General features: G+C 47.3%; 1 protein-coding gene across 3 annotated transcripts in view; it reads left to right on the plus strand.

The window, feature by feature from the left end:
* CENPF (centromere protein F) overlaps positions 1–19,452 on the plus strand; it is a 1,250,680-nt gene that overhangs the window by 373,952 nt on the left and 857,276 nt on the right. For all 3 annotated transcript variants that reach the window (XM_069608564.1, XM_069608566.1, XM_069608565.1), the window contains exon 7: positions 552–754. In XM_069608564.1, coding sequence (XP_069464665.1) covers positions 552–754 — 203 coding nt within the window. The remainder of the gene's footprint in view (positions 1–551; positions 755–19,452) is intronic.

The raw sequence follows: 19,452 nt of genomic DNA on the forward strand, positions 1-19,452 counted from the left end.
GGCAATATGGTGGGTACCTAGACAATTGATTGCCGTCAATGTCAGCAGAATGGTATTTGAGGGCAACACATGGCAATGGCGTGATGCATGGAGAGTTGATGCCCATCTCTGCTGGTGATTTGAATGCCATGGCATTTGATAGTGCATAGCATTGTTTTTTCTTCCTAGAACTTTGATGTAAAGCCATGCAGATGGTATGGGTACTTGGGCATTTAATGACAGGCTATGGTCTGTGTGTACTTGGAAATGTGTTGCAATCCCTGGCGATGTTGCACGCATTTGGATGTAGGATGCCAATACTTGACAAAAGCTGCGAGTTTCTGGCCATATTTTGGTAAGGCCTGGCCAATACTTATGCAGTGCCCATACAAAAGCCAAAATTGTATGCTTTGCCAGCGCTGCTTTAGCTACTGTTGACATTCTCTTTTGTAGTGTCTTGTTGTGTAATTGCCTCAACAAATCTGTTTAAAAATAGTAGAGAATGGCCGAAACGTCGTAATGTTCACAGGTATGCTTGCAAGTTTGAAATGTGCACTTGTTTCCCCCACCAGAATTGAGATCCAAAGTAAACGATTTGGAGCTTCGCCTGCAAACGCACGAAAAGGACCTGAAAAATAATTTGAACAAACTGCAGGAAACGCAGCTTCAGCTGGAGAAAGTCAATCTGGAACTAGCCGACAAAGATAAAGCTCTGAACAAAAGCAGAGATGAGCTCCTGAGAACTGTTACCCAGTACGAACAAGCAGCTGCCAAGGTAGAGTGCTGGACACGTATTATTTTCCCCCTACATGTCAATATGATGGAAATGGTGGTTCCATGTGTTAAACTCGCGGCAAAAAAGGCTGTGGTTTTGCTGCCGCAATCCATGTAAAGGATGCGGGGGACACCCCCGCAACCCCCAGACCCATTATACCATTTAAGGGGGGCAGGGGACACCCCCACAAACCCCGCTCCCCTTAAATGGTATAATGGGGTACACCTTCACCGGTTCAAACCACTGCATTTTTGCCGCAATGTTTTGTAAAGGCAACATTTTTGTCGCGATTATATTACTGCATACCGAAATGGTTGAGATTCTAATTTACACTTGGACCCAAAACACAACACCCGACTCATAACAGCGGTGAGGCAGTCTGTTCTTCCAAGGGCCAGAGTATCTAAACTTTGCCGTTGTGCACAACATTAGAGCAAAGACGTTTGCACCAATTTTGCTGCTTGTATAATGGGGAAAGAAGCCAACCGGTTTTGCCCACTTGCTCAAAAATGTGAAAGGCTGTTTTATTTTTGAACTATGCTGCGTAATAGAAAGAAATGAAGAAATTACATTTATTTGTTGCATTACAAACTTAGTACTAAAAATCAGTCTGCTTCATTTTTTGCCGTAGCGCATATATTTTTCGATAATATGGATTGTTTCATTCTGTATCGCTATGTAAGATTTCATATAGCATCCTCCAGTTGAGGACCAGGCATGCTTCGGCACACGTGCATGTCCTGTCTCCACAGGCACTATAGATGCGTGCAGACCTTATAAGACGTGCCTCCCAGGTGTGTAGGTTTATCCGGGTAAGGATGGTACGAGCAAAGTAGGGGCTGCAACCCACAATCCCTCCTGTTCTCTTCCGGATATCCCGCAACCCCAGTAGTCCTATAGATATTACATGGAGATCATATTATTTCATCTGACGGGAGACTAAAGTTGATTTTGTTTGCTGTTGAAAAAGTGTCCCTGGTCCTTTGGCTGAAGTCTTCCTTCACTTGCGTCTGTCTGCCTCTCTAATTGCACCAAACCTGGGGAAGATATCACTGTTAACGAACTGGTGAAGGCCTTAATTTGGAAATTGTACCAGACTTACCTGAGGCACTGAAGGTTCTTGAGGTGAATGATTGCGGTTTTGGTCCATGGGCAATATGACCTCCTACAATGCAAGGGTTTGCGCAATACCTCAATTTTCTTTTCAGTCTCCAAGTACTCCACCGGTACCATGGGCCTCTTTGACAACTATATAGATGCACTTGATTTTGAGGACTTGAATTCCAAGCAGAAATGGGCGTTCCTCTCCAATTCTTTGTTTACAGAAGGGCAGAAGTTATTCATGCTCCCAGTCCCCTCAATGAATCCAGGCAGCGTGGCTATGAACTGTGCATACTTGGAAACAAGCGCCAGAGTTGCCAAGAGGTATGAAAGGAGAGTGAACATAGTTCTAGAACGCCACAATTGTAAACCTGACATGAGAGCATTGAGTTCTGTCTCTGGTTTGCAAGAATTAGACAGTAGTTGTGTTTTCAACTGTCTGACTGGTTCTGGACCATTGACCATTCATTGCAGAGAAGCGAAAGTCAAAGGAGCTCTTTGGCGCTGCATAGACCCGACACGCCCATTGTTAGGGAGTTTTACTAAAGTCTTTAGAAGACTCAATCTTAAGAGTGCAGGACTCCAACCCTTGGGTTTGGCCTGAACTACCCAAAAGGTTTGATAGCTATGATCGAGCAGCCAGGCTTAGTCTTGGAGGGAGAAGGGCTGTAGGTCAGTACGAAGACCTCTGAGCACTCTTATAGTCAAGGAAACACTTACACAATGTAGTTATATAAAATATTATATGCACTAAGGGGGTGTTAAAATCAATATGCAATTTAGGTAAGTAAAAACAGTTCACACAAATATATATATGCACAGTAGATATTTGCTGTAGCAATAATCAAATCCGTAGTAGACTTTTAGAAGGATAACAGTTAAGTAGTCAGAGTCGCTTCGAGTTATCAAATCATCTCCTCAACCAACATTTACTGGAAACCGCAAACTGGTAAGTAAATAACTTTATGTACGCCTAAACCTTACAGGTCCAACCCTATCTTGGGATTAAGTGTCTCAAAAAGTCAGGAGGAGGGATACTAGGGGACCAGTGACCCGTGAGCGGCAGACCAAAGGAAGGCAGGCACTTCAAAAGTTATACATTCTGCGAAGATGCTTTTCGTAGCAAGTACTGGTAAATTGATTCAAAGACTTCAGGAGGGCTAGGTAGGCCGCAACCTAAAGGATTTTAACCTCAAGGACGGATGTCCTGATGTCGGTGAGGACACGGTTGGGTTGTCAACCTCAAAGTGACTCCAAAAGCTCAAAAGGAGCAAACAGCAACATAACTGCCAGGTAATTACCCAGGAATGAGACAGTACCTTATTCAATGAAGAAGAACCATGTCACTGACGTGTCCTCAAGGTAAGGCAACAGCATCTCTAGTTTTGGTGGTTGGAGGAAGAGCTTTTGGCACGAGCAGATGGTCAGAGTCCGTCACAGGGACGCCTAGACTTTCTTCGCGGGACTTGGTTGTGGAGGTTCGACACTGGCTTCATAGTAGCGACAGTTGTCACCTGGTGTTAGGGGCGTTTTCCAAAGTCCTCTTTAGAGGTATACTTTACAAAACTATCCCAATGGTTTGTGGATCCCCCAACTCTTAGCATCAGTCTGTACTACTCATGGAACCTTGGTAGTGGGGCAGAGCAGTCAAGCTTTTCATAAGAAGATGCGAGCTGTAGGTAAGTACACTGAACCTAGCTAGTAATGCAATTCAAAGAAACACTTATATTTACACGAGATATACTTTTAACTACTTAGTCCATTAAACAAAAACACATTAGAACACTTGTAGATACTTTTCAAAGGCCACTGCTTAGCTTGTATTTGCTTGCGTTTACAATTGTCACAGCATTTTGACACTAGTGACAGTTCTACCGTATTATCGGTAATAACGCACACTCGCACAAAGGTATACAGTAATTGTATTTAGTTAGCAAAACGACATAAGATACAGTTTTTTTGGAAGGAAAACAGTTGGCTAGGTAAAATACTAGCAGAGCTTCAGGTTCTAGAGGCAGTTTCTCCGCACAGCAAGGTTTTAAAAGTCCAAAACACACTAGCTAAAAGGCAGTTCGGAGAGGCTTAAAGTCTTGTAAAGCAGCAGAACAAGGAAACGCCTGTGGATATTTTCTAGTCTCAAAGATGCAAGAGGACCACACCAACATTGGAGACCCTGTTAAAAGGACTTGCTAAAAGGACACGAGCAGCAGCTTGGCTCGGATGTAAGAGGTGGATACCCTGGACACCTCTGTGCTCCAACGTTCTAGAGCAACTTTTCGAATTCAGGTACGCAATACCTTTTTCCCCACAGTACCTTTGGTTTGAAGAATTGTTTGTGGCTGGATTCTTCTCGATGTGGCAGCGCTGGAGCCAACCTTTGGGTTCCTTGGTCTGGTGATGAAAGGCAGGACAATGGACGGGGATCTCTCAGCAGCAGTCTCGAGGGAGGACCCCTGGCCGGATTTTATCAGCTTCTCTGGTCAGTCTCCGGTTTTGGCTCCTTTTCTGCTGCACCATCAAATGACATGATTCGCCCAGTCCATCTCCTTCGGTTCATGGAGTCCTACAACTTGGACGGATTTTGCCTTGGCAAGACGATGCACTACAATTGGGTCGGAAGTCTCCCGGTATTTGCATTCTGCAGCTCTGGAAAGCCTCAGCACCTCGGGAGATGGCTCAGATTGTAGTTGGTCCTAGGGCTGGTTGGTCCGACCAGCCACAGGGAAGGAGTCCTCCTCTTCAGAGTTAGTTACATAGAAAATTAGTTCAGGACAGCAGTGGTCGCTTCAGTGTCGCAAAGGGTCTGCAGGCGTCTCTGGTCGTCGCCTTCTTCTGTGACTTCAGTGTTCAGTGGTCGACTTGCCTTTTATCTTGGGTACCTCACCTTTTATGCAGTTTCAGCACACACTCCTCTACAATCTCAGCAGTTTACAGAAAGGGACGGGCGGCTTGCCAATCAGGACAGCCAGACCCCCGGTGGGAGCTGGTTCCATTCAGGCACTCGGGCAGACAAAGAGCAGGGGAGTGAAAAATACCTCTGCCCACTTCCGGCCTACCCAAACACAATGGAGCCTAGGCGGGGTCACCCAAGGGTTCCTGCCAAAGACAACACACTCACACAGACCATGAGTTGTTTGTCCCCGCTTGCCACCCCGTTATTCCGCCACACATTCAACAACACCGTCCTTTGGCACATTTGGATTTGGAGCCCCAGTACCTCTGACATTGTATTACAGACTCTCTTCCATTAGGGTGGCAAAGTTGGGCAACCCCAACTCATGTAAAGAAATGTTCCTGTTTGTCTTTTACATTTGAGATTGCGGTCCTCCCTATGCGGAACAGTTCCTCCCTGGTGTAATAAATTCTGTGTAGTATTTTATATTGAACTAGTCTTACCCTTCTGGACCTGTTTCTGTGGTAGCTCTGCGGCTGTGGAATACCCTGCCACCAGAACATGCAGTACATTCTCGTCCTTCAAACACAGACTCAAGACCCTTCTTTTTGAGTGTACTCTTTTGGACCCCTGGTGATTCTGTATGTTAACTTCTTGCTACTCGTTTTTTCGTTTTATGTCTTGTCCTTGCGCTTCTATGCCTAAGGCAGATGTACCAGCACGTTATGGATGACCTAAATAAATAAATGTTCACTTCTCTAGAGGTTATTTGGGCGTCAATCCATTCTTCGTCTTCCCATGAGCCCAGATCTGCCTCCCATTTGAGTTTCAGCTTTGCAATGGTTACAAGGTGAAGCTATGTATGGCCTGGCATAAGACGATGATGGCTTTTTCTTTCAGTTCTTCTATTAGTAAATTTGCTTCTAGCTGTCTGAGTTCGGGGGGGGATCCAGTTGTTCTGGGCTTTGGAGTCTACCACATGTCATAGGTGTAAATATGTGTACATGTCTGCATTTCTCAAGTTTTGTTTCTCAACTAAGCACCTGAATGGCATGAATGCCTTCTGCGGAATGATATCCCCCAATTTTTGTAATCCCCTCCGGGTGGTTGCCTAGTTTCATAATTTCGGGTAGGTCAGGGTTTTCCTACAGGTTTCTCCTCCTATCCCATTACTTACGGCACTTCTCCTCTTATGTGAACTACTCTTCGCCCCACTGACGGTGGCTCCTTCCCCTTGGGACTCCCACATACTATTTTCAGTGGGGGATGGCCAGTCATCAATTCCATCTCCAATTTTATGTGCGTTGCATCTGTTCTCCCAAACACCCTTTCATTCGCTGTCCCCAGCGGTGACGCCCAATAGTATTTCTGGATGTCCAGTAGCCCTAGCCCCCCTTCCTGGACCGATTTCTGCATTCCTGAGAGCTATTCTCTGAGGTCCTTGTCATCAAATAAGTGCTCTCTGCAGAGTCTCAATCTTTCGGGAAGATGTCTCCTGGGATTCTGACTGCAGTGTTTTAATGCACGTAAAGCAATTTTGGTAGGGCCATCAAATTAAATGTGTTTATTTGACTAATAAGCGATTCTAGGTAATGCCGTCCAGTGTTAGACATAGCCTCTCAATTTGGATAACATTGGCTCTAGGTCACTGTTTAGAAAGTCTGCATCATCCATGCCCACATTAATGCCCAAGTACCGCAAGGGGGTTATTTGAATTTTCAGCTGGCAGTCTCGAGCAAACGCTTGAGCCTCCACCTTTACTGGGAACAGTACCAATTTCCCCCAGTTAATCCTGAGTCCGCTGTGATCCCCAAATTCATGAATCGGTTCCATTCCTCTTGGGCCTGAATTCTTCGGGTCCCCCAGATCGATTAGAACATGGTCTGCATTCCATGATATACGGTCTTCTCCCCCTCAGGGCCATCAGAATCCTGCTATTCTCTGGTCCCACCTAACAGTCATAACGCCTTTTTTGAGTCCAGGGCTGTTAGGCCATGGGGACCAAGCAAGAGCAATCAATTCCCAGTGTGTTATGCACTCTCCAGAGATTCATTCTCTTTGCTCTTCCCAGGCTAAATCCACATTGGTCTGAGTTTATCAACTGACCAATCACTCTCCTCAGCCTGTTTGCCAGTAATTTTGCTAGTATTTTAGTCTCCCCAATTAAAAGGGATATAGGGCGGTATGCCGCACATTCATTTGTTTGTTTCTATTCCCTATAAATGACCACTGTCGTGGCCAGCCTCAGGTCTTTGGGCAGGTCCCTCCTTTTGGGAACTTTCTTGGAACATATTCAATAATGCTGTGAACACCCTCTAACGCCTTTTTCCGGAATTCGATCGGGAGGCTGTTTGGGCCTGGGGTGTTCCTGGACTGTAATTGGGTCGTTGCGGTTTGTAGTTCTTCTATAATCAGATTCTAGTTCCAATCATGTCTCCTCCCCTGTAGTGGGCAGTTAGATAGCTTCCAGGTATTGTGTGCTACACTCCATACTGGGGCCACCCCTGTCCCTGTAGAGTTCTCAGTAACACTGTGCGAGTTTTCTTCCTTGGAGACCACCATATGTCGGACGCCTCTCACCCATCGAGACCCTTCTCTTTTTTCCAGCCACACTAGGAATTTTCCTGATTTCTCACCCAATTTGTATATTCTCACTCTTTCCCAATATGCCTATTTTGCCTTGTCTGTGTCCACATTTTTGTATCTCGCTGTTACTTTCACCAATTCCGTTCTATATTTTTCTGTATTATCTCTTATGTGGTCGCCCTACTTCCTCCAGACTTCTTTTTCCAAATCAGTTAACTCCAATGGTCTCTTTGTTGCTGCTTGATTGCTTCCCCTCTTATCACCGTCTTATTTGCTTCCCAGATGGTGTTATGACTAGCTATTCCCTCATTCAATGAAAAATACACTTCCGTCCCTGCCTTGTGCTTCCCCATAATGCTGGGGTTGTTGATATAATAGGCATTTAGTCTCCAGACCGTTTCGCGTTAGGTGCCTGTCCTGCAATTCTCATGTAAAGGGGTGCATGATCTGAAATACCTCTTGGTAAGTACTCTGCTACCCGTTACTCTCCCTAGCAGCATGCCACGGATAAAAAGGTAATCCAGCCATGAGAGCAATTTGTGTGCGTTAGAGTAAAAGGAGTATCCTGCCACTGTGGGGTGAAGTTCCCTCCATACATCCATCATACCGATCGCTTCTGCAAATGTTGAGTTTTGTTTGTAGAGGCAGGCCTCCCTCTATGTGTGGACCTATCGTGCTTGTGTTGCACTTTGACATTAAAACCATGCCCCCGACCGCCACCATTATGTCTGCTACATGGTTTGTTATTAGCAATTGTATCGTGTTTAGAATGGCCCCCTGTAATGGAGGTGGCACGTATATGTTTGAGGGTCACTGACTCACCCCATAGTTCCTCCGTGACTAGGATAGAAGCTGGAAGTCTGTCTTTCAGTTTCATTTGCCAGGAGGCGTAACCTATTCTCAAACTCTCACCCTGAGCAGAGTGGTGTGCAAGGGGAGCTGTCTTTGGCTGTCTGTGCATGGTCGGGCGCGCAGCCTGAATTACTGCATTATGTTGCACAGAACTTTCACACACATGCCGAAAGCAAATTTGCCTCCTCATGCCCAAGCGGGCGCAAGAAGCTCAGGTGAGCGGTGGTAATACAGGGAATGGTGTGTTGTACCAGCCCTTTAGCCCGGATTTCAATTTGGCTGAGGGGAAAGAGTTATTGACTTACCCAACATTGAGTATAGCGACCCGGAAGAGGGAGAAAAGCGCTTTTTATACTTGGGACCGCTCAATGTTAATGGATCCTCCCCCTGCGTTCCCTGGCCTCCCCACTTCCCCTCCTACCCCTCTCCCGGTGACAAACTCCACTCATACAAGCAACAACTGCTATGCATGCAATAAAGAGCAGAGCGCTGTGGCAGCTTCATCGCTCAACATGTTACAGACTCGAGTCAGAACTGCAATTGTGCACCAAACTGGAGTACTTTACCCAGTTAACTCAGAGATACCACACAACCCAGAAGCTCACGCTCAAGATCTGCTCGATACTGGCTAGATAAGCCACGGCAAAACATTTTTAGAGCAAACAGACTTGACATCTACTGACAAAGACATACTTGCAAACGCTGTAAAGGCCACAGACACCTTTACCAAAGCAAAACCTTAAGCAAACCTCGGATCTGTTTTTCAATGATCCTTTGGATCGCATCCTTGTGGCAGAAGAACCCTTATTAGAAATGTGGATTCAAAAGGAGTCACTACATTCTCTCCATCGCAAGACAGGCAACCATGTTACAACACGGAGAGGCAACCATGTCGTAACACGGAGAAAGAGAACAAGAGTGACAAAACCAATCTGACATCGGTGTCTGTTTCAAATGCAGCCCAAAAAACGAGATGCATGCTTGACATCTGTGCTATGTCTAGACCAGCAAATACAGGGTAGCCTCAGTCATCTGAGACTCCAGCCATGTCAGGCGCTGAATGGAATTCAGAAAACTTGCGCTTAATAAAATACATTGCCTCAATAGTGTCACTAATAGAAAGAAGTCAACATTGCATGACACCATCTAAGCCTGACAACATGTATACCTCCTCGAATGTCCACCCATTAGCCTCAAACGATCCTTTACAAGCCTCTAGAACAGACCCTAATAATAACTTAAAATTAGTTGGATCCAGACCTAGTACTCTAGATTCAGACTCCTCTCCACTGTCAGACCATCGGCAATGTCCCCGTCCCACAGCACCTGGAAACAGTTATGCCAAGAAGAAGAGCGGGAATGATCAATAACGAAGACCAGTCTACTTTTCAAGTGCAGTGCAATATAGTGTCGGCACTTACCATCGCACTTGCCCCATTTATGATATTGTATGAGGCAATTAATTCAAAAAAGGATCTTGCATTGTTAGGGTGTTTTGATGGTCTCGGGAGGATAGCTCAGGGGCAACTTGCTCGCCTTGGATGCAAGACGACACAGAGCAACACAGGTTTTATCCCCGGGTCCACACTTAGAAACCTCTGGTTATTAAGCGTGTTATAAATAACTTATCATATCAATGAATGACACCTACAAAGACCAAGCCACCTTGCTAACAATGGTGCATTCTAAATTGATTCATATAGAGACCTTTGTCACCACACTCGAAAAACGCCTTGATAGAGTAGTCCCTTCTGCAATAGCTGCTATGCGAAAACATGGCAGAAATAGGGGCAAACTAAAAATTACAGCTTGAAGCTGCAAGGGAAATCCTGAAGTGGGGCAAAGACCCCTCCCCCCCCAAAAAAATTGATAGAGGCACTTCCAAACAAATGTCAGTTTCAACCAGTGGGTCTAAGATAACCTTCCCAGATACCTCATTGGTACAGAGAGAAAATAAACTGGAAATAATGGTCAAATTACACACTGATGAGGAGGGACAAGAATTGATTTCCACTACCCCGCCTGTTGCCTCTGACCATCTTGCAGCGCCTACCATTGTGGAACTCCCAACTAAAGTGATGGTAGTTGATATCAATAAATCAATAGAAAGAGACAAGATTGTAATGATCGGTTCGACCTCGAACGAAGATGATACAGCGAATGGGAAAAACTATGAAATCTTCCTCACAAAAAAGAGGAAAAGACAAGCTAAGAAGGCCAACGCCGCCCAACTATCCAACCTTATAAGTCTAAGAATATACCATTAAAAAAACAACTAAATCGAATCGCTCACGAGGTTTCATTAAAAGATCTTGGAGACGAGATGGCCAATCGCTGCTCAGAATTAACATCAGTGAACAATGTGGCCAATCAGAACACTAAAAAAGGAAATCTTCAGAAACAAATGCTACCTTCTGAGCAAACCTTAAATCAAAATGTTTCTATCTCTGAAGGTATGGAACATGACGTTGAATATGACCAAGAACTACTAGACCTATCAGTATATCATTTTGAAGAACAAGAACCAATGTATATCGGACCCACGAGTAAACTGAATGGAGGCGTGACTGCAACCCCTCCATCAGTACCATATGATGCCAGCAAAACACAATTAGCGGATGGAAAGGAAACGGAGCATGTTGAACATTTGACAACATTGGAGGAAAAGCAAAACGTACTACTTCAAAGAATAGTCACACAACGCCAGGCTGAGCTACCATCAGGGCACCCTAACAATTTTATTGAATGAAGCAAGAGAGCCGATAAATCATGATCAAGATCTATATTTAGAAAAGAGGCAAAATCATTGCACGTCACTCTTAGAAGCCCTAAATCAAAATCACACACTCTCTCATAAAGAAACTGAGTCCATAAATTGGCAAGATAACCAGAACAAAATGTCTAAATTAAACAGCAACCACATTTTCACAGAGGACGACAAAAAAAAATCAAAGAAACTTTTACCTAGAAAGAATATCATCTGTCATCGATGATCTGAAAATGAATTGCACCAACATCTTAAAACTTCTGCACCACATTCCATCACTCAGATCAATTGAATCAATTGACATTAAAGCAGTACACTTCCCAATTCCTTTAAAATACGACTCTGGTTGCCTGCAGATGCTGATCTGCCATTTATTACTAAATTCAGCACTTGTGGCCCTTGGGCTTTGACATAAGTGACAACTTGCAATTGTATGACATACTGAGCCCCAAAAAATGGGAACAACGTTCAAGTACCTAACCCAAATGGGTCTGAGTTTACAAAGTGTCTGGAGAAGTTAAATACAAGCCATGGTAAGGCTGCCCGCATGCTCATCTTTCAGAAATTGCAAGGAATTTAAATGTCCAGACAAAAAACCCATACAAATAACATTCAACTTGCAGCAGGCCGTCAAACGAACAATAACCATGCAAAAAAAATCAGATAACCTACCCATGCAGATGAAAATTGGGAGTGAGTGGCTGGATCTCCAAATACAAAACAAACACGCTACAGCGAAGAGCCCCTTGAGGGTAAGCAAGTCATATTTGGCTCCTGGGGCTTCAGTCATCTCAACACAGAAAGCTGCAACTTAACAAAATGACATGCTCTGCCTGCAAGAGACCTGACTTATTACTGCCCCGATAGCCGAGGGCTTCGACCTACTCATGAACCCATCTTTAAAAGGGAAAAAAGGAAGACCAGTATCTGGTCTGATAACACTAATTAACAAAGTCATGGGAGCCAAAATCATAACCTCAACAAATCCAAACTCGTACATTCAAATAACATCTCTCAAATGGCCATCTGAGAAGTCCCTAAATCAAAGATTAATCATTGTAAGTGTTTATTGGAACCCAATGACACGGAAAAGCTAATGCTTCACCTCCATGGTCATGAGAGAAATAGACAAATGTTTGGCAAAGCACAATTACCCAATGATGATGATTTGTGGAGACCTCAATTTAAACTGCATAAAGACAAAGAACAGGGACAAAGTGAAATAAGGAGATCTTTGGACGGTTGATCAAGGTCAGAGGTCTGGATGAATTAACTAGCCAAGCGTAATTTCCATATGGTAAAGACACATATTTTGAGACATTCCATCAGCCCCCACGTGGAGTAGAGGCCATCTGCACTCGACCCTCGACTACTTCTTTACCACAGCGAATGTGCTCCCTCAAGTGGAAAAACTAGAGGTGGTCAAAATGCAGTACAGTTATCACGAGTTTGTGGGATTGTCCCTTCTTTGGGGAAAAAAGTGTCCCAACAACCAAGTGGCGATTCATTACGAAAGCAACCCCAGGTAGAAATTGGCTGCGCCTCAAGCGAACAAATGTGTCACTTCTATGTGATCGATCCATGAGCCTGTAAAATATCAGGCAAATGGGATCTATTTACCTACCGCTCTTAGGAGACTTTTGGGGCAAACGGGGGCTCGAGTGAAGCCTCATTTCAAGCCTAAACATATTGTAATGATGTGCAGGACCAAGGAATTGCTTAACAGAATTCTTGTCCTTAAGAATCAAAAAATCAAGTCCTCAGTCATTTTTCTTCTGGGAGTAAAAAAATAAATAAAAAGTACTGTCTCTTCTGAATGTTTCCAGTATAAGGGTGAACTCTCTGGCTTCTCTTCCTCCTAGTCTTCTTAAGCCCAGTAAGGTTTATGTGCTTTCCCTTCGGATTACTCTCGTCTCTGTAAAGGCACGGAAAAGAACACACAAGTCCTTCCTTGGTTTCTGTCTTAAATAGGCACTGGTGGCCGATTACCCAATCAGGATCAAGTAACTCATGAAAGTTATAAAAGCCCTCCCACCCCCCACCCCCACCCCAAGTGCCCGCCCCTTTCTTTCCTCGACCCGGTCCACCGTACTTCTCCAGCATGGGGTCTGGCATGGATTCACATGCTCATGAATATTCCCCGTCATCGGGCTGGGAATCCTCGGTAAAGAAAAAATCAGTATCAGTTTTGTTTCTGATCTGTCTTTCTTAGTGGTAACCAATCACTGGTCTCTGGGTCATAATGCCCCCAGCCAATGACTGCCCTCTCCCTAAGCCCCGCCCCTGGCAGCCATCCTCAGATTTTTACCGCACGTTCAAGTGTTGGGAGTCCTCGTGCTATAGCTCTCGAGCTTTTACTGCGTTTGCGTTTTTTCAAAGAGATTTATCTCATTTTTCGGTTTAATCGAGCCTCAAGCTCCACCATTTCTACTTACGATCAACGGGGACCCGTTTCGGATTTATCTACTCCCCTCAAGGGTGAAGTTTTCGTCGAGTTACGCTTCTTGGAGGATTCCAGAAGTTTCTGAGGCCTACCTCGCGGATGAGATGAACATGGCCCAGGAGAAGGGAAGCTCGACTCCCAGCAAACTGTTCAGGATCTGCCCTGGATGCAACCTACAAAATATGTTCAAGGAGGACGAGCATTCGAAATGCCTTTACTGCCTCCATGAGGACAAAACACACGTGGAGAAGGACTGTGCGTTTTGCATGAACATGTCAGATCCGACTATGACAGATCGTCGGAGCCGTCTCTCCAACTGGCTGGAAGGCAAGAGCCCAGCAGGTGAGAAGAAGTCCGAGCGGTCTTCTAAGTCCTGTGAGGGCGCCCCAGCGTTGGGGGCCCAACAGAAGGCAAAGCACCGCGAGTCCGCAGGCACCGGGAGCGCTGAACGGTTGGGCTCCTCAGCTGCCAGGCAGGGCGCACCTTCACCGACGCCATCAACCGTGAGCCAACGCTCTGGCTCGGAATAGAAAAAATCTGAGAACCCGGCTAAGCGTCTGGAGAGGCCCTGGTCGACCTCGAAGTATCAGGCCAAAGGGGAGCGAGGTAGTGACCGCTCCCTAAGGTGAAGGCCTCAAGCGCGCCCAAGGTGGTGAAGGCCTTGATCCTGGCCAAGGCCTCGAGTGAGGGAGTCACTGCGGCACTGGCGAAGCCTGTGGAGGCTTCCTCGGGGCCCAGAGTTACCCTGCCTCTGCGGAGGGAATCTTCTTTTAAGCCCATCGAGAAGACCCCCGTGAAGACCCCGGTGGAAAAAGAGGGGGGGGGGCGGTGACCGTTACGGACACAACCTCTGAGGAGGAACTGACCGAGAATTTGGAAGAGGCCCGGTCCCACAGGAGGAATCGCGACGAGGAGGACGACGAGAGCGAGGGTGGCAACGACGACTAGGTTCCCGTGGATGAGGAAGAACTGTCGCACCCGTCATGCCCGTGTCAGCCCGAGCTGCAGGATAACTCAGCGGCCATTTTGACGGCAATCCAAGCCTTATGAACGGAGATAAGGACGAGGCTGCCCCTACCACCGACGGATGACCCAGCTGAACCGGGTCCGTCGGGAAGCCCTCCAAACAAGAGGAGGAGAATTCATCCAGTGCACCTTTAGTCCTCACGGCCTTCTCAGCCTTTGTCGCCCTCCCTGGTCCCGAGGGATGACACAGGAACATACACGGCGACGACTGGGACGGATGATGATGATGATGATGATGATGATGACGGCGGCGATGACAGGACTGACCTCCCGTCTCCTATTCCTCGGGCGTCTCCTTCCGACGGAATTGGCTCCTTCCACGCCATGATTGCCAGGGCATCTGAGCTTTTTCAGCTCTGCCCCGAAGAGAAGGAAGACTTTCTCTACCAACGGCGTGAGGCCAAGAGGAAGACAGTCCTCGCGGTGCCGTTGCTGGATGACATCTGGGACGAGGGTCTTGCCCTCCTGAAGAAACCTACCACGACGCCTGCCAAAAGGGAATGGTACGAGAAGAAGTACCGGGTCCCCGACGGCGCCCCTTTGTGCCTTAGGGCACAACCGACCCCGGATTCGGTCGTCTCGGCAGCGGCCAAGAATAAAGCGTGGGGAGCGGGGTGGGTGGGACGGGGGCCTTCGGCTTCAACTTCCCCACCGGACGGCGAGGGAAAGAAACTAGATGCCATGGGACGACGAGTCATCTCGTCGCCGGCGACGACTATTGAGCCGGCCAATGCCCTAGCGATTCTGGCCCGCTACGACAGGGAGTTGTGGTACAAGATCACCCCCTGTTGGACTTCCTCCCGGACGACAAGAGGGCAGAGGCCCTGGCGATCCTACAGGAGGGTGAGGTGGCGTCGGACCACGCTATAACTGTGGCCACGGACATTGCCGACACCAGTTTCCGCCAGGTGGGCAACGGCGTTTGCCTTCGGCGGCGGTGGCTCAAGGCGATGGATTTCCGCCAAGACGTGCAAGCCAAGGTTTTGGACATGCCCTTCGACGGGAACAATCTGTTCGAAAAGACAGTGGATGAGTAACTGCAGGCCATCAAGACCGACACAGAGACGGCTCGGGCCTTGGGAGTTCTGCAGCAACGGCGGCTGCCCTTTCGGAACTCCGGAAGCAAGCAAGGGCCCTCCAAAGGATTCGGCGGCGGCTCTTCGACCTACCGTCAGGCGGCCCGCTCATCGTCGCAAGAAGCCTACAGAGGAGGAGGCAAGTCGGGTGGGTCTCGCCGTCATCCCCAGGGTGGCCAAGACGGCAAGGCTGCTTCCTGTAACGCTCACCTGATTCCCGGAGAGGCGCCGGTCTTGACTGGGCGTATACCGTATCTTCAAAGGTGATGTTTAACACATGGCTGGCTCTTTGGGCTGGACCTCTGTGCACTGTATGTTTGACTCGAAGGGTAAGATGTCTGCAGATAGAAAATATGGGATTAATGAACTGGGTTATTGAATGTCTCTCTCTTCTTCCCTTTCTCTTCTCCTGTAGAACCCCAAAGGTTAACGCTCTCACCTTAGGTAAGTGAACGCCGTGCTCTCCATCTGCCTCGGGGCAGGGTGCTGTAACCAGTTTCTTCACTGGATAAGGGGAGCAGGCCTCTTGACTTCAGAGGACTGCTGTCTGTCGTTTACTGCACGAACGGTAAGTTTCGAGTAATTCTAATGTCTTTATAGTCTTCAGTAATGATGTCTCTTGTTTTGCAGGGTTCCGGCGATGGTGGATGACGGGCTGAAGTGAGTTGAAGATGGAGCCCGTGTGATGAATAGAAGCGCCTGGAAGCACGTAAGTAAGCGCTTGTTGCCTACTTCACGATGCGCTCTAACTGACTTTTTATTTTGCAGGTACAAGTTCGGAGCGGCTGCAGGGTGCCGGAATACCCACTGGGTTAGATGTGGAAAGGAGTAATGGCACGTGAGTATTAAAGTTCCCCAATGTCTTTAAACGCACCTTGTTTTGTCTTTCAGATGCGGGATGCAGCGCCGAAGGCCTCCGGAGCGTGCGAAGAGTTGGTAAGCCTTTGTCTTTCAGATTGCAGCGCGAGGCGTTGGTGACAGCCGATGGCCCGGGTAAGTGAAGAGCTGTCACTGAAGACCGTAATGCTAACCTGTTCTTTCTTGTCTTTATAGGTGTTGCTGAAGACTGGATTCAGGATGGTAAGCCTTTTTCCTTAGGCCCAGGATCAGATGCAGAAGACACGATGAGCGTTCTGCTGCAGAGGATGCAGAATAACGCAAAGCAAGATTCATCCATCGGGTGTGGTTTAAATAGCTTCCTGTAGTGCTTAGGTGTCTCCTTCCACAGCCACGCCTAGGTAAGAAAAGAGTTCCTGCTTTCCAGAAGAGTTCCAGTGTTCTGAACCTAGGGAGTGGCTCCTGTCCCACCCAACAGGAAAAGTAGTTCCAAACAGAAGAGGATCAGAGGCTCAACTGGCAGGCAAGTAAGCAGCATGGTCTGCTGCAGGTAAGTCCACCCAAGCATTATGAGCCCGGCGCTTCCAGCGCTGGGACTGGGCATATTTATGAGCCTGGTGCCACTGGCGCCAGGACTGGGTCCAAAAGGTCCCAATTGGGACTGGTTGGCACTCGGAACCTGGGTTATGAATCTGCTTCCAAGGGAGTTGGGAAAACCCTGACCTTTTGGAAGCAGAGATCATAACACTTCCAAGCAAGACTGAGCCGGTCGTTGCGTCGGGCCCCCAAAGAAGCACCCCGGTGGGAGGCCGGCTGACGAAGTTAGTCAGCGTGTGGGAGTCCATCTCCACCGACCGTTGGGTGCTGGATGCCCTGGCCCACTCTGGAATTTCTAAAGAAGTGCCCCCGAATTCCTCCCGTGGCCGTGAAGGAAAACCACATCCCTCAACTGCTGTTAGAGGTAAGGGTGATGCTCAAGAAAGGAGCCATCGAGCTCGTTGCAAAGAGGCTCCGGGGCTCCGGAGTATACTCAAGATAGTTCCTCATCAGAAAGAAGACAGGAGGTTGGCGCCCCATCCTGGACTTGCCTCGGCTAAACAAATACATCAAGGCACAGAAGTTCCGGATGGTCACCCTCCAGCACGTGCTGGGCCAGCTGGAGGAAAGCTCAACGTGGTGCTGACCAAGCTCATGGGACCGCCGTTCGAGCCTCTGCACTCGGCTCTGTTGAAGTTCTTGTTGTGGAAAACAGCGTTTCTTGTGGCCATCACCTCCGCACGACGAGTGGGAGAGATCCAGGCCCTTTCCTGCAAGCCCCCGTACTTGACTTTCCACAACACGAGGGTAGTGCTCAGGACGCACCCCTTCTTCATGCCCAAGGTGCCGTCGGACTTCCACCTCAATAAACCCTTGGTGTTGCCTGTTTTCTTCCCGTCGCCTTCGTCGCTGGCTGAAAGGACTTTGCACTCGCTGGATGTGGCTAGAGCGCTGAAGTTCTACATGGACCGCACAAAGTGTTTTCGGAAGACGTCACAACTTTTTGTGAACTTTGGACCTGTCAATCAGGGGAAGGCTCACTCGAAGGCCTCCATTTCCAGATGGCTCTCCAGCTGTATCATGTACTGTCATCGGTTGGCAAACCGACCGCTGCCTGGGCGTCCGAGAGCCCTTTCCACCAGAGCGATCGCAGCTACCACGGCGTTCCTTTCTGGTGTGCCCTTGCTGGACATCTGCAGGGCTGCTACGTGGAGGTCGACGCACACCTTCACGAAATTCTACTGCGTCGATCGGGATTCTAGGGAGGAGTCCAGGGTCGGCCAAGCAGTGCTGCGCAACCTGTTCGCCTAAGGTGAGCCTGGTGAGGAGGTAAGAATTGCTTAATGTTGAGTTTTGGATATAATGCTCAATGTTGAGCCTTTGCCACCTCCCGTGGTTGTGCATGTGTACTGCTATGTATTCTTTTATTCATGAGCATGTGAATCCATGCCAGACCCCATGCTGGAGAAGGAACAAGTTATTTACCTGTAACTGTTGTTCTCCAGCATGGGTCTGGCATGGATTCCCATGCGAACCCTCCCGCCTACCCCTCTGCGGCTCTTTACTTGGTCATACTGCCACTTCACGTGCTACCAAATATGAAGATGGCTGCCAGAGGCGGGGCTTAGGGAGAGGGCAGTCATTGGCTGTGGTCAATATGACGCAGAGATCAGTGATTGGTTACTACTACGAAAGACAGATCAGAAACGAAACTGATACTGATTTTTCTTTACCGAGGATTCCCAGCCTGACGACGGGGAATATTCATGAGCATGTGAATCCATGCCAGACCCATGCTGGAGAACAACAGTTACAGGTAACTAACTTGTTCCTTTTCATTAAAGTCTGGAATGACAGTTGTGGCATATACGCTTCCCTTTTTATGCAAGAATATGTATTTTCTTAACTCCAGCCTCAGCTTTATTTGTTTTAAGTTTAATTTCCCCTTAAGCATGTGAACAGCCAGAGGCTGGCTCATGTTTATCTTCGCCCCTCCCTTATTGGCCTTGTAATAGCCCTGGCTGCAACACTAATTTACATTTGATGGGAGTTGTGACCTCAAGGTCACTTCTGCTGAAAGAACGGGTATAGTTTTATCTATTCCACCATGGTTTAAATCTAGGCAGTGTATTTCTTTCTATTGTTTTAAGCAATGGCCCTGATTGATGGTTGACAACCAGCCCTCCCTCTCCAAGGTGAGCAGAGGAAAGGTCCTGGAGGTTAAGTTTCATCTTCAGGAGAAATAACCAGCTGCATATAAATTCTGCAAGGAATGGCTTTTAAACTAATGCATTTTTCATGACATTTTATAAGGCACCTGGGCTTTATATCATGTGTAATATACTGCTTTAATCTCACAGTTGCAAAAGACACGAGTATCATTTCTGGATTGTCCATATGTATAGGGCAGTTATATGAGAAAACCATGTTCAAACTCAGTCTAGTGAGCACTTCTCTTGGCATACTGTCATTTGGATGAGGAAAAAGGAAGTTTTTATTTCTTATAATTGCAATGACCTTAGTTTGAATTAGGATTTTGGGATCACAGTCTCATGTTGTATAAAGATTTTGTACACGCTG

The sequence above is a fragment of the Ambystoma mexicanum genome, chromosome 4q (assembly GCF_040938575.1).
Source record: "Ambystoma mexicanum isolate Mex_15411 chromosome 4q, UKY_AmexF1_1, whole genome shotgun sequence".
Taxonomy (NCBI): Eukaryota; Metazoa; Chordata; class Amphibia; order Caudata; family Ambystomatidae; genus Ambystoma; species Ambystoma mexicanum.